The sequence below is a fragment of the Podarcis muralis genome, chromosome 1 (genome assembly GCF_964188315.1).
Source record: "Podarcis muralis chromosome 1, rPodMur119.hap1.1, whole genome shotgun sequence".
Classification (NCBI taxonomy): Eukaryota; Metazoa; Chordata; class Lepidosauria; order Squamata; family Lacertidae; genus Podarcis; species Podarcis muralis.
The window spans coordinates 51512550-51528857 of record NC_135655.1 but is presented as its reverse complement, the minus strand read 5'-3'; the positions used below and the strand labels follow the sequence as shown (position 1 = coordinate 51528857).

Here is a 16308-nt window from a genome sequence, read left to right as displayed (position 1 = left end):
AGGTGGCAGGAAGGAAGAGGCCAGGGAAGAGAGCACATCATGGTGAGGCAGGGAGAGAGGGTGAACAAGGGAGACCCCCTGGAAAGCATCTTGCTCAGGTTCCCCCGCCCCCCACCTTCCAGCCTGACACTTGTCTCTGATGCCATGGTTCCCTCTTCCTTCTGCCCCACCCCCACCCCACACAGTCTACTTATGTAACTGACCTTTAAAAGAAGAACATAGTGTGATTTTGTATCTTTTAATTCCCAGGGATTCCCACAAAGAATCCTGGAGGTTTTATTTTGGTAAGAGCGGTAAGAAATCTCTAGACAGTCCTAGCCCTGCCCACAGACTCCTGGAGTTCGCTGTGGGAAAGGATGTGACTGTGAAGTCAATTAACATCCGCAGCGTAGATAAACCCACACAGTTTTAAATTATTTCAAAACTGTTTAATGCCATAGCTTCCTGCAAAGAATACTAGCGATGATATTGGGAGGGAGCTGGAAATACTTTATTAACCCTCATAGAACACCAGCTCACAGGGTTCCTTTGCTGAGATCTAGAACTGTTAGGCAGGCTAGACTAGGCCTTGAAGTTCTAGAAGAGCTGCAGGCTCTAATGCAGATGTGAATAGGGGGGAAATAATCGTATGAGGCTGCCTTATGCTGCATTTCTCCCTCTGTTCCTCTACTGCCGTATCTGGCTGTAAGCAGCTCTCTCAGATTTCAAGCAGAGGTCTTTGCCAGTCCTGCTGCCTCAAATCGTTTTAACTGGATATGGCGGGGATTGAACCTGGGACATTATGCATGCAGACGTGCGCTCTTCTCCTTGGAATCACAAGTTCTTCCCTAATGTGCCTAGTGGTTCTAGATGAAACAAAAAACCGCCAGCTAAGTTGGGGAGGTGGAGGGAGTTCTTGAGCAGGCTTAGAATACTCTTATAATTCTACGCCAGCATGGTGTAGTGCTTAAGAGCGATAGACTCGTAATCTGGGGAACCGGGTTCGTGTCTCCACTCCTCCACATGCAGCTGCTGCGTGACCTTGGGCTAGTCACACTTCTTTGAAGTCTCTCAGCCCCACTCACCTCACAGAGTGTTTGTAGGGGGGGGAGGAAGGGAAAGGAGAACGTTAGCCGCTTTGAGACTCCTTCGGGTAGTGATAAAGCGGGATATCAAATACAAACTCTTCTTCTTCTTCAAGGTAACTAGTTCCAATTTACTACACATTAAAAAGGCAGGAGGTTAAGATGCATACGGATCATGGAACTGCCATTATTTCTCCACCTCAGCACTTAACAATCAGATAATCTGCCTGTCTGCCTATGATGTACTCTGCTATCCATCTTTGGATCTTTAAAGGTCTAATAGTTGCACACATCCTTCCCCTTCCACCCCCACCATTACATTTGTCTTGAGGAGAGTTAAATGGTCTGACAATTCATTGAGCCTGGCCTGGTGAATTTGTCCCTCCAGGAACAATTGATTTTATTGTATTCTTTATTTGCAGAAAACACAGAGATAAAGCATTAAGGTATTGTTGTTGATGTTCAGCAAACCACTTCCTTCCTTTCTATTTTTTTTGGCACAAATAAATGTCATAGGTGTTACTCAACAAACCATGGATCAGCGACCAGCCTGATAACATGACTCAGACATATCAAAACAAGATTTAAAACAAGGAGACTTTTCCACATTCAGCTAACAGTAAAACCTGCTCATAATCAGGAGGAGTTAGGTGGGAGATGACAACACTATTCATAAATTAGACATATATATATATATTTATATATATATATAGTTATAGTTATCTCTTACATTGTAAAAGTAAACAGTGCAAAAGTATAATTCCTCAGGTGCCCTTCGGTGTGGAAAGCCTGAGGGTTACTTTTTTTTCCCTTTTATACATTGTTACGTGTGTGTGATTTGTAAACATTGCTACCCATCCGCAGTTTGTGTTTTTAGCTCTTGTTCTTAAGAGACCCAATACTCATAATCCATACTATGGTCTGAGAGCGGGGGCACCTTCTTCATGTTAACTCTTTTGGAGACTTCCATTCAAAGAATTAGTGCAAATTTCAGAGAGTAGGAGGGGAAGAAGGAAAATAAGGCAATAGTTAGAAATGGCTCGTATCAGCATTAAAACACGAGTCCCTAATGTCTGCATTACCAGAAGGGCAGGAAGTCCCTCTCCTCCACCAGGCTGATGGAGAGGTTCTTCAATTCCTCCTCGGAGGACACCAGTTTGTAGCCCAGTTGTACCAGCACTTGCTGGCATGCGTTCTGCGTGAACGCCACAATTTCGAACGAGAGGCGGAACCGCCACTTCTCTGCAGTCGCCGCCGAGTTCCGGACAGTCCCGTACTTGTGTTTCGCCGCGGACCGATCTCCCCTAGTGTTGTTCTGTATCCATCGTTCCACGTTGCTGTCCATGGGAATGCCAAGGAATTCATACATCTCCTCGGTCTTTTTTAAGGGATTCCTGGCCAGGTCTTCATACCTCACCAGCATGTATTTTCCCTTGAGCCAAGGCGGCCGGTTCAGCCCAGTGGAAACAGAGTTCAAAAAGTCCTCACAGACGGTGGTGAGCTGGGTCACGTCCAAGTTGTAGGGCTTCCTGCCTGTGCCATCCCAGATCCGCCAAAGTCTGTAAGTGTCTCGGAATGTCTCACTCCTGGAAGCCAGGATGCCCCTGGGGTCCCTCACCAATTGTATGATTTTCAAATTGAGCCTGGGGTCCTCCACCAAGGCTCGGAGGTCATTGACCTCTGGCACCCGCACTGTTTTGATAGCAACATGCCCGTGATCCTTACATGATTCGGTGGCCAGGGTCAGGTTCAAAGTGCCACACTTCTTCACACAGTCGCCTTCTTCCAGAGGTATGTCGGCGGATGCCGCCAGCGTCTCACAAACTGGTGGGGAGCACAGAGCTTTGCTAGCCCCCCTCCGGAAAAGCCTGTCCGTCGTGTGGTTCACGGGCTGGGGCTTGATGTAATTTTCCAGGAAGTAAAGGTCACAGTCGTAGAGGCTTCTCAGCAAATCTCGGCCAGCACCCAGCATGATCCGCCGGTCCGTGGAGCCCTTCGTCTGCGTCAGCTTCGGGATCAAGGTGTACTGGACATGGTAAAGGGGCTCAAACAAATAGAAGACATCAAAGTGCTGGTTGAAGAGCTGCCCGACGAAAGAGGATCCGCTTCTGGTGGTGGCCAAGATCAGAACATGTGTCTTCTTGGAGGTGTTGTAAGCGAGGGTGGGGTTTTCATCACACAGCCGGTCGGCCGATTCAATCTCCTGGTTCAGGCTACAGTTCATTGGGTTGGGAGGCACAGGGCAGCTGTGGAAGGACTTGGTCGTGAAGGTGCGGATGGCTGTGTACTGGATAGCAATGGAGGCCAAAGCAAGTAGGAGGACAGCCTTCCAGGAACATTGCATGGCTGGTCACCTTCATGGAGATTCTTCACAGGTCGCTTTAGTATCTGCAACACAAGAGAGTCATCCGGGTTGAATACGAGACCCCCACAGATAACTTCATGTGCCCGTGAAATCTGAATTTGTGGGTGGACAACGTGGTACCCTGCAACCTCTTAAGAATAAATTAAACAAGGATGTCAAAACCTGCAAATTATGAACTTGATCTATTTCTAATCAGTTCTAACAGCCAAGTCTGGGGCTTTGTGGAATTGCATTTGTTTAGCTTTGCTTTTACCTATGCTTAGGATAGGTGAGGAAAGGGGGGGGGGAGTACTTCATGATGAGCAAAGTAAGTGCCTCATTGCCAGAAGCCAGTTAGACCTAAACGACCCAAGTTCTTTATGGGGTTACCCATAAAGTAAATCACTAATAAAGTAAACCGGGAGACCCCAGGGTCAGTTCAGCATCTCTTAGATTGACCTACCTCAGACAGTTAAGGGTAAAATGTGCCAGCCTCATCACCCCAGTATCAACAATTCTGAGCTTCTTTAAAGATTAAACAGAAACACAACACACACATGCATGCATGCATAGAGAAAAAGAAAGTGCATAGGACTATGGATAGAGGGAGAGGGAAATCATGCAGGTATACCGACATCTTACTTGTGATCACTGAAAAATTCATTCTGTTCTCATTTGCTTCCAGAGTTTTTAACTGATTCCATACACAACTTTCCAGGGTTAATTCCCACTTTATACTTCAAGGGTTTGAAACAATGTAGGCTTCTGCATTTTCCATAGTGACTGGAGCTTGGCTGCCCTTCCTCAATATGGCAATTTGAAATGTAAGATGTGCACACACAAGCCCACCAGGTATTTCAAAAGCTGTCTATGCTATAGAACCGAAACAAGGAGAGGGGAGGCTATGGAGTAAATGAGGTTGCTGAGTGCAAGTATCAGGAGCCACAGGGGCCGATTCAACAGGAGCCCTAGGGGCACATGAGGTCATGAAACTGAACACACGGAAGCATTTCCCAGTGAATCATACACAAAACTGGGAATGCGCAGAATCCTTCTGGTGCTTGTGAAAGGAAGCTTTGAATCTGTCGTAAATTTCCACTCCCTGTTAACAAGTAGGATCCTTCAGCAACAGGGGTGAGGATGCCAGCAGTGGGAGGAGCAACAGTTGTGACATGTGTCTTTGTACAATTGACTACATTCCAGCCACACAAAAGCCAGAGGTTTCCAAACACACACACACACACAGAGAGAGAGAGAGAGCGCTCCATCTAAGCAAGAGGCAACATCACAGTTCAAGGACACATTCCAGCCAGCTAAAAGCACATGAGAAGGGGAGGGGGGTAGCCTCAGGTGGGTCAAATTCAGCTTGTGGAGTGGAGGTTCTCCACCACTACACTAGCAATGTCTCCAAGGGGAAGAGCTTCTTCTCAACTCCTAATCCAAGGGCAAAGCATGGAGGGAAGCCACATGGTTCTCACAAGTGAAACAAACAGAAAAGGACATAAAGGGGGAATATTTGGTGTATAAATGCATCAAGAGGTACACAAACATTGAACAAAGACTAACAGGAACATATCCCACTATCAGTCTAACACTGATAATTTGGGACATCCAAAGGCAATATTCTAGAAGCCACTGCTTCATGACCCTGCTAGCACTTGTCAGGTAGTCTGTCTGCCTGCCTGCCTGTTTTACCACAGAACCCCCAGGAATAGCAATTTAGAGTAGGTTCAGATTTTCCTTTCTCTGACATTTCTGGGGTGGAGAAGTCTTTAGTTCTGGGATGTATGCAAGCAGTTTATCTTAAGAGATTATACCCTCTCATTTGCTAGAAACAAAACTTTGGACGACGTGTCAACCAAAGGCTGCATCAGAAGAGGCAGGTGTGCAGGTGATATGATACATAATGAATGTGCACACAGATTTCCCAGTCATGGCCACACATACATGGACTCAGTCCAACAGCAAGCTGTAACCTCTCAAGGAATTGGCGGTATGTGGTGTGGAATTATCCAAGGTCAAATTACCAAAACAAATGCAATTTCTTAGCCATCTAACCAACACAGAAAGAGAAACAATGAAGCCCAAAGAAGCTTATTTATGAAATATGAGAAAGATTCTAGCCCTATTCAGATGTTATCAGAACTAAAATTAAGTTAAACAACTTGTGTAGCACTTCTAGAACATGAAAGTCTGGAGGGACTTCTAACCAAGTTTGTTCTGATCCTGTTCAGCCGAATTATTTTATTTATTATTAATTATATTATTATTTTACAAACCATTCATCCATCTGGGATAATCAACCATTATTGATGCTGCCATTATCACTCCAGGATGGGAAAAAAAACCCTCTGCAATCAATAATTTCTCACACAAGTGATTTGAGTCACTTCAAGATTAAATGAATTGAATGATGCCGTTCTTTGGGACCCTATTAATAGACCTCTGAGTGCCTCTGGGATACCTTGCCTTGCAGTTTATCAATTTTCAGAATACTGACATGATCTCTAAGGACCCTAATTCTTGGGAAAGCAGCAACCCTGCCTTTTGGGTAATGAAGCAACTTCCTCCCTGGAGGCCATTTTCTGAACCTGTCGGAGGTTACTTTGCTGCAAGGCACAAGCAGTTGCTGAGGTGAGGAACTGACACAGAGATGGTCTCCTGACATGGTGTTGCTGCCACTTAACAGGATGGAATTGAGCAGTAAGCTTGGGTGCACCAATGGAGTTCATCTGGCACTCACACTGATGCACCTGCACTGACCCAGGTTCATGGCTCCCCTGCACACACACACCCCCCCCAGAAAATGGCAGTGATGCTGCAGTTGGGAGGTCAGTTTTGGGACCTCCCTGTTCTACCCTGGAGGAACTGTTCTACCCTGGAGCCACCATTTATACACACACACACACACACACACACACACACACACATATATATATATATATATGCTTTCGTAGATTTTCACGGGTACAGGAATGCAGGTTTTGGTGTCCTCGGGTATCTTCCCGTGTAAAAGTTGGGGTGTCTAGGCGACGTTTCGACGAGGTCTCACTCGTCATCTTCAGGCTGGTGCTTTCGGCTTCTTGTTACTGGAACAGAGCAGGATCTCAGTGTTTGAGTTCCTATAAATACTGTAGAGGAGGTATGGTGTATAGCCTCCAATGTTCTGGGCAGAGAGGAAGTTCCCAGGCTAGTGTGCCTTTTCTTCTTTTGTTCCTTAATTGCTTGAGGGATATCTTGAGTGATTTCTTGAGTGATATCCTGAGTACCACTTAGGTGGGTCATTAGGTGTGGATTAGTTGCTAAAGCCTTTGTGTCTTGACCTCTTGAACTTTGTGAAGAGTTTTTCTGAGAAGATGGGTGTACTACATTTAGTTGTGCTCTGGCTTGGCTTCGTGTATAGGGGCGAGCTGTGGTTTTGTGGCCTGTGCCAGCCAGATCTGTGTAGGGATTGCAGGGGGGTGCAGCATCCGGAGGTGCCACCATGGTTTGGCTACTGGATGGTGTCTGTAATTTATCTGTGGAGAGGGTCTGGGTTTGGGTCTGGTGTGGTTGATTGGTGATGGCGTTCTGTGTGCCTCTGGATCTGGTGTCAGTTTTTGTGGGGAGGGCTAATTTCCAGATGTCTGGCAAGCGGGATGTGTCGTCACGCTTGTTCATGTTGTGAGGGTGTTTCTCTATCTCGATGGCTTCCATGATTATTCTCTTGTGGTGATGTTCCATGTTAGAGAGCAATTTGGAATCTGCAAAATTAATTTCGTGTCCTGTTTCTTTCATGTGTTGGAAGAGAGAGGAAGTTTTTTCTTCTTTTTTGACGGCATTCTTGTGTTCTGCGATACGTGCATTTATTCGTCTGTTTGTTTGTCCAATGTACGTGGCTGGGCAGACTTTGCAGGGTATTTCATAGACCCCTTGGTTTTCCAACTGGATTTTATCCTTGGGGTTTCTGAGGATATTGGCTATTTTTTGGTTGGCGCAAAAGGCTGTTTTGATATTGTGTTTATGGAGGATTTTGCTAATTTTATCTGTAGTGCCCTTGATATAAGGAAGGAGGGCCATGCCATTGTTTTCTTCTGTGTCTTGGTTTTTGGGGGGTGTTTCTTTTTGGATTAGCTTCGTAACCCTGTTTTGCTGGTATCCATTGGCAATTAACACATTTGAGAGATTCTGTAACTCAGTTGTCAAGTGGTCTTTGTCAGCCAGGCGTTTGGTTCTGGAGATGAGAGTCTTGGCTACGGAGTTTATTTGTGCAGGGTGGTGGTGTGATTGTGCATGTAAGTAGCGGTTGGTGTGTGTTTTTTTCCGGTAGATAGTGTGTCCTAGGGAGCCATCAGGTTTTTTGTAGATTAGGACGTCAAGAAAGGGAAGTTGGTTGTTGGCTTCTATTTCCATAGTGAATTGTATTTTGGGGTGTAGGCTGTTGAGATGTGTGAGGAAGCTGTCCAGTTTTTCCTTCCCGTGTGGCCAAATTACAAAGGTGTCGTCAACATATCTGAGCCAAAGTGTACATGGAACACTTTGAAACCAATGCTTTAGACAAGTCAGAACACAAACCCAAACTTTGGCTCAGATATGTTGACGACACCTTTGTAATTTGGCCACACGGGAAGGAAAAACTGGACAGCTTCCTCACACATCTCAACAGCCTACACCCCAAAATACAATTCACTATGGAAATAGAAGCCAACAACCAACTTCCCTTTCTTGACGTCCTAATCTACAAAAAACCTGATGGCTCCCTAGGACACACTATCTACCGGAAAAAAACACACACCAACCGCTACTTACATGCACAATCACACCACCACCCTGCACAAATAAACTCCGTAGCCAAGACTCTCATCTCCAGAACCAAACGCCTGGCTGACAAAGACCACTTGACAACTGAGTTACAGAATCTCTCAAATGTGTTAATTGCCAATGGATACCAGCAAAACAGGGTTACGAAGCTAATCCAAAAAGAAACACCCCCCAAAAACCAAGACACAGAAGAAAACAATGGCATGGCCCTCCTTCCTTATATCAAGGGCACTACAGATAAAATTAGCAAAATCCTCCATAAACACAATATCAAAACAGCCTTTTGCGCCAACCAAAAAATAGCCAATATCCTCAGAAACCCCAAGGATAAAATCCAGTTGGAAAACCAAGGGGTCTATGAAATACCCTGCAAAGTCTGCCCAGCCACGTACATTGGACAAACAAACAGACGAATAAATGCACGTATCGCAGAACACAAGAATGCCGTCAAAAAAGAAGAAAAAACTTCCTCTCTCTTCCAACACATGAAAGAAACAGGACACGAAATTAATTTTGCAGATTCCAAATTGCTCTCTAACATGGAACATCACCACAAGAGAATAATCATGGAAGCCATCGAGATAGAGAAACACCCTCACAACATGAACAAGCGTGACGACACATCCCGCTTGCCAGACATCTGGAAATTAGCCCTCCCCACAAAAACTGACACCAGATCCAGAGGCACACAGAACGCCATCACCAATCAACCACACCAGACCCAAACCCAGACCCTCTCCACAGATAAATTACAGACACCATCCAGTAGCCAAACCATGGTGGCACCTCCGGATGCTGCACCCCCCTGCAATCCCTACACAGATCTGGCTGGCACAGGCCACAAAACCACAGCTCGCCCCTATACACGAAGCCAAGCCAGAGCACAACTAAATGTAGTACACCCATCTTCTCAGAAAAACTCTTCACAAAGTTCAAGAGGTCAAGACACAAAGGCTTTAGCAACTAATCCACACCTAATGACCCACCTAAGTGGTACTCAGGATATCACTCAAGAAATCACTCAAGATATCCCTCAAGCAATTAAGGAACAAAAGAAGAAAAGGCACACTAGCCTGGGAACTTCCTCTCTGCCCAGAACATTGGAGGCTATACACCATACCTCCTCTACAGTATTTATAGGAACTCAAACACTGAGATCCTGCTCTGTTCCAGTAACAAGAAGCCGAAAGCACCAGCCTGAAGATGACGAGTGAGACCTCGTCGAAACGTCGCCTAGACACCCCAACTTTTACACGGGAAGATACCCGAGGACACCAAAACATGCATATATATATATATATATATATATTTGCTTTCGTAGATTTTCACGGGTACAGGAATGCAGGTTTTGGTGTCCTCGGGTATCTTCCCGTGTAAAAGTTGGGGTGTCTAGGCGACGTTTCGACGAGGTCTCACTCGTCATCTTCAGGCTGGTGCTTTCGGCTTCTTGTTACTGGAACGTCGCCTAGACACCCCAACTTTTACACGGGAAGATACCCGAGGACACCAAAACCTGCATATATATATATATATATATATATATATATATATATATATATATGCTAGCATTATAGAAACACTCTTATCCATATAAGCCTTGTATGTCCTAATAATTCAGGCCCCTACACATCCCATCTTGCTACCTTCCTCTTCATTTCCTCTACAGTGCGGAGTAATTTATCAGCAATAACAGACTCTTCCTCATAGTTACAGGGAGCTATGGAGAAGGGGGAGTCACTCAGCTACAGCCAGCAGCTCCTGCTGCTCCCCTGTGGCTCTGCAAACCATGCTTTCTTTCATAAACTATGATGTCAGCTTCTTATGACGGACTCCGTCCAGACTGCTGCTTTCCTGAGGCATGCAGAATACTGTTTTTTCCTCTTTGCTGGTAGAGCAGGTAAACTGAAGCTAGCTGGAATGCAAGTGAACCTATTCCTCCCTCTCATGATTATCTGTGAACTCAGCTAATGCACCAGCAGGAGGTCTCTCTTTTTTGTGTGGCCAGACACGCAGGCAAAAGGAAGGGACAGCTAAACATTTATGCTGTTTTTCGTTTCATCGCCTGCAGGGCAAGACTGGAGCCACAGTGCTTCATAGGTATGCTTCACCCACCTCATTTCTATATTCCATACTGCAAGCCAGCACCATATTCCATTTATTATCATGACTCATTTCAAGTCCACCATCTAGAGAAGAGGGTCAGTGCTTCACTGGATGGCATGGCATGGTCAAGGGGCCATCCTCTTCAAAGTGCCCCATCAGGGCATTTATTATTATTATTATTATTATTATTATTATTATTATTATTTGGTACTCTGGAGCCTAGGGCTTGCCGATCAGGAAAAATCAGTGGTTTGCAGCTAAAAAAGCCAATGCAATTCTGGGCTGCATCAATAGGAGTATAGCATCTAGATCAAGGGAAGTAATAGTGCCACTGTATTCTGCTCTGGTCAGACCTCACCTGGAGTACTGTGTCCAGTTCTGGGCACCACAGTTCAAGAAGGACACTGACAAACTGGAACGTGTCCAGAGGAGGGCAACCAAAATGGTCAAAGGCCTGGAAACGATGCCTTATGAGGAACGGCTAAGGGAGCTGGGCATGTTTAGCCTGGAGAAGAGGAGGTTAAGGGGTGATATGATAGCCATGTTCAAATATATAAAAGGATGTCATATAGAGGAGGGAGAAAGGTTGTTTTCTGCTGCTCCAGAGCGGAGCAATGGATCCAGACTACAAGAAAGAAGATTCCACCTAAACATTAGGAAGAACTTCCTGACAGTAAGAGCTGTTCAACAGTGGAATTTGCTGCCAAGGAGTGTGGTGGAGTCTCCTTCTTTGGAGGTCTTTAAGCAGAGGCTTGACAACCATATGTCAGGAGTGCTCTGATGGTGTTTCCTGCTTGGCAGGGGGTTGGACTCGATGGCCCTTGTGGTCTATTCCAACTCTATGATTCTATGAATCCCTGCGACGGGGTGAGCTCCTGTTGCTCAGTCCCTGCTCCTGCCAACCTAGCAGTTTGAAAGCACATCAAAGTGCAAGCAGATAAATAGGTACCACTCCGGCGGGAAGGTAAACGGCGTTTCCGTGCACTGCTCTGGTTCTCCAGAAGCAGCTTAGTCATGCTGGCCACATGACCCGGAAGCTGTCTGCAGACGAACACCGGCTCCCTCGGCCAGTAAAGCGAGATGAGCACCGCAACCCCAGAGTCATCCGTGACTGGACTTAACGGTCAGGGGTCCCTTACCTTTTAAAGACATCCAAATGCAAAATCCACATACCTTGGGCTGGTTGTGAATGGCACCACTGTTTTCTCTCTGCTAAATACCTGGAAGCTGCAGCTGAGAAAAGAGCTGTCTTTGCTTCTATGTATTTTACCAAAAAAAGTAACACTTCATGCAAGCTACCTGTACCTTCTACTTTGGTATATGTGCTTAAGTACAAAAAAAGAGCACAACAAGATGCAGTTGAAAATGGGGTGGGGAATCTGTTCTCTGATTTCTGCAGGCATAGAGTCAGACCCTGCATCCTACTAGTATCAATGACATGGTCATGAAGGAGGTGAAGAGGAATGATGTTCCAATACTACTCATATTGGAATACTGTAAGTGAACCTATTTCTTTGAGGATCAACCTCTAACATGGAGAAAAATAAATCTTATGAAAGGTAGAATAGCATTGCCTGGCTTTTATCTCTTTCAGAGTTGTGAATTACAGTTGTCCAAAGTAAGGCTGCCCTAGGATCAGTCTTCATTACCTCAGTGAGTCCAATGTAGTAAAACTTTTCTATAATGTAGATCGTCATTTGTGTTTTAGGACTTGAGCAGAAATATCATTTTAAGTTTACAACTGCAGAGGTACTCAAGATGTTTAATTAAATGGTTCTGTCCTGAATATATTATTTTTCTGATTTGATTCTTCTCATCCTAGCTCAAGAGCTCAAGGTTACAATGGTTTTTACCTTAACCTCCCAACTACCTTGTGGCCTATATTAAAACAAGCATATATAACTTGAGATGCACCACCCAACACACCTGTCTGGGCATACAAGAACAAGAAGGTTGTCAGACATATGACAGGCCATCTTCTGTGTTTGTACTGGTGGACCACATGCCATGCAGGCCTCTTGCAAAATAGTAATGCCCCCTCCCCAACATCTGTGAGAGGAGAAGGAATGGAAATGGGGGAAATCTGTGTGCAAGGGGAAATTGTGAAAAAGAAGGGGGGAGGGGGAAATGGGGTGCAAAGGGGGTTGCAAAAAAGAAGGGAGATGTGGGAATGATGATGATGGTGGTGGTGGTGGTGGTGGTGATGGTGAAGATAAACCAAGGCCTGAAGAATGGGAGGGTATGGTGGCTTCACAGATGGGCTGAAGGTGGAAAGGGTACTTAGTAGTTGCAATGCTTGGGAGGAAGAAGATGCAGAAGGTTACCATGGTGGTGGCTTGTGTGTAAGTGGGGTTGCACAAATGGAGGGGAAGACATGGACATGGGGGTAAAGATGAAAACAGGGATGCAATGATGGACTGTACAACAGAAGAGAGAAGTGGCTTCAGAAATGGGGTGGGAAGGTGAACAACAATCTGAGTAGTTCCATGGGGTGGGAAGGGGAAATTCTAGAAGGTTAATCTGGGGAGAATGGCATGTGAGCAAAGCAAGCAGAAGTGCAACCCCTAGGCTGGTTTGTTTTTAAATGTATGGATGCAATAAACACATTTTCAAACAGAAGTGTTATGCACCTACACCTGCCAGGAAGATCGGCTGCATAACTCCATCAACTGTGATTGGAGGTAAACAGGTTTGCCACTGCATAATGCACAAAGCAGCCCTAAGAGAAAACACTGAGCGACTAGTGATGTGAGGGGCATCTGTGCCCCACTTCCCAAGCAAAGGATGCTGCAGTGAGAAATATCTGTTTACATAGCAGCAGCTAAAGCTCACAGGACTGGACTGTGGAACACGAAATGCTGACAGCAAATCCCAGATTAATTTACCCAAATATTTTCAAACTGCCCTGCTGCAAGCAGGTCCCTGAGAATGTTGTGCTTGGCCAATTGTTTTCCACTTTTGCTCTCGCTCTTTGTGCAGAAGCCTCCCTCTACCCGCTCCCCAAAAGCTCATGTTCCGCCTTTGATCCACAGTAGCTGCACTGAGCATTGCTTAATTTAAACATCCAAACATTATGCTTTATTGCTGTAATTCATGCATGCACAAATTTCATGTCACCTCAACAGGCTCCCCTTCACCCCTTACTGCCCATTAACGCTCAACACCACCCACTCCTGATGGGAGAGCAAGAACAGCAGCTGACAGACAACACAGCAAGGGGATTTCTGGAGTTGACAACATCTCTGCACACAGTGCAAGCTTCAGGAAGCTGGATTGGCTAAGGGTGTGTTAGTATGCAGGGCCTGTTCAACCTCAAAGCTCCTGTGGCTTTAGCATATTAAAATTCCTGACGGGGCTAGAAAAGCACAAAGTTCCTGGTGATTTCTCCCCAGAGAGGACGCTGCTGTTGGCAGACTGTGGCATTCCTGGGGAGGGGTTGTGGGGGCAAGGCAGGGAAGGGAAAAGAGGCTGTCAGTCTCATCTGTGCCAGTTATATAAGGGCAGGGCAGGGCAGGGCTGCTTTTGTGGGCCTAGAGGCTAGCCTCAACCACCAGTGTTTTTATTTATCAGGATTTAATCCCAGCTCCAATAAGTCTGTTAGAGCATCAGACATTTTTCTCCTAGAGGAATGTATAAATAAGATGTTGCAAGACAAGAAGCAGATGTTGCTGCTACAAAGCAGGATGGCAAGTTTAACCCAGAACAACCCAACCTTGGCTGGCCAACTACTGGGCAAATCTGGGCACCAAAGGCTAAGCTTCATATCAGCAGAAGCTATACCTCAAAGCTATGTGTGCAACCAGTTGCCTTATTAACTCCCAAACCTAAAATTAAGAGTGCACAGATCACACAAACAGCCTCTGCCCTGAATATCTACATTTCTGTAGAGGTTAAACTGGAACAACAGACTAAGTAAAAAGGCAATGTTTCAATTTTTTAATAATCCGGTTTCTTTATTTCAATCATATTTCATTCCCAGATCTAAGTGCCTCTTTAAAACAACCTGGTTTAAATGGGTATATGAATGCAAGGCAAGCATATTCAAGTCTGTACTTACGATTGTTTAAAAATGATCTCATTATCCTCCGACAGACCATAAAGACTGCTTTTTAATGAGAACACACAAAACAGCAGTTAACTTTTTATGCTTAAGATCAAGCATTCTAAATATAATGCAACGGGTCATGTATTTGTTATTGTTCAATTTATGTTTAAGCTAGTTATCAAATAGCGTGGATATTTACATTTCATGTCAGGTAGACACTGTTCTGCAATGCTTTGTGCACTTATCTTCAAGTAAATGTTGCTGCTTAGTGTCCTTGCATGTGGGAAAGCAGAGCCTTATTTCACAATTGCTCCCCAAAACAGATATAAATTCTGTAGTGCAAGAGGCATGCAGGCTGAATCACCATAATTTTTTGATTATGCTCCTGGGTAGTATAAAGGCTCTATTTGGTTACAAACACTTGCTGTATTTGGATGCTATAATTATCTGTATACAAGCATGTTCAGGAAATATGAATTAGAAAGTTGGGGATTTGACAAATATGAATAGACCTCTTAATCTGAGATGTGCCCAGGAGGCAGAAATGCTGGGAATGCTTCTGCAACTGCTCACTAAAAATCCTTCATCGCTGTTAAAAGTTATGCCACCAAATTAGCATCAACATTTCACACGTCTTTCCTTCACAAATCTTAACCCCCTGAAAGAGTCGGCCTCTAGGGCCCATTTCATTTCACCACCCACTTTTGCACCCAACTAGATACATAATAAGCTGTTTTATACCAGGTCAGACTTGTGCATCTTAACCACTGTTGTCAAATCAGACTGGCAGCAGCTTTCCAGGGCACAGACCTCTGCTTTCACCTGCAACTCAATATCCCTTTAACTGGAGATGCCAGAGATTGAACTTGAAACCTCTTCATACAAAGCCACAGTTCTACCACTAAACTATAGCCCACTCAGGTCATGCATCCATGGCAGGGACCAGAGGAGTAATGCTCTCTGGGAGGAGCACAGACAGAAAAAACTCCATTCTGCATCAGCACAACCGGATGCCTTCATCTGCCCCAACTGTAACAAAACATGTCTCTCTTGTAGCGCCACAGCATGCGCTGTAACCTTCCATCCATTTGACTTCACCAGCAAAGACACACTCCTTCATTTTCTCCCAAGACAGACAGCTGCCAACTCTTCAGTTCACTGAATCATTTATTTAAGATATTGAAACTCGCCTTTCCTGTATAGTTCAATGTGGCTTACGCCATATATTATACAACGATGAAGAAACAAACCAGCAATAAAACAGTTTAATGTAGAAGTGAAGCACAATAAAAGGTTGAATAATTAAAAGCAAAACAAGACCAGAAGTCTTATATATAATTATGACTGGCCCAAAAAGTTTTGACGCCTGGGAGGTCATGATGGGGCCCCCATCATTCCACATGCAGAAGCTGACTGGACTGGTAGTTGATTCTCTCTTCAGCACTGGCGATAGGACAGCAACCCTCCACCGACGAGGTGCGACAACCAAGATGGGTCTCCTATTTGTCCCAAACATGGTTTGGAATTGACAGGAAGTTATCCATGTATTTCCCCAATAAGTAAGCAGGCTGATATGGGAGAAGGTGGTCCATCAGATACCCTTGTCCCAAACCATGTAAGGCTTTGTCCATCAGAACTCTTCAGTTATCCTGCATTGCTGCCTGTCTCATACTACTTCTGTGTGGTGCTAAAGCAGGAAGGAAGTGTAACTGCTATTTATCAACGTCTTCTTTCTCTCTGTTCCCCTAGGAGTCAGCAGTCCCACATTGGGGGAAAACCCTGAAAACAATCAACATTCACTTATAGTATTCACATACTTTTCTAATTCTGAGATGACAGCTCCTGATTAATTCTGAGATGCATGGTATTGTACTCTACTCAGAAACCCTCTTTTACAGCTGGGTCTCAAGTCCCAGCCCCACAGCATATTTAGCCTAGCACTTCTTAGTTAA

General features: G+C 44.9%; 1 protein-coding gene across 3 annotated transcripts in view; it reads right to left on the bottom strand.

The window, feature by feature from the left end:
* Positions 1–1420: 1420 nt before the first annotated feature.
* The window catches only part of CHST1 (carbohydrate sulfotransferase 1), a 32190-nt gene continuing 17302 nt past the window's right edge, over positions 1421–16308 (bottom strand). For 2 of the 3 annotated variants that reach the window (XM_028727376.2, XM_028727397.2), the window contains exon 2: positions 1421–3452. In XM_028727376.2, the coding sequence (XP_028583209.2) occupies positions 2143–3408 (1266 nt within the window). In that variant the 5' untranslated portion in view covers positions 3409–3452 and the 3' untranslated portion in view covers positions 1421–2142. Of the gene's footprint in view, positions 3453–14368; positions 14392–16308 lie in introns of those variants that run through there. The other variant, XM_077928878.1, reaches the window with a different exon arrangement.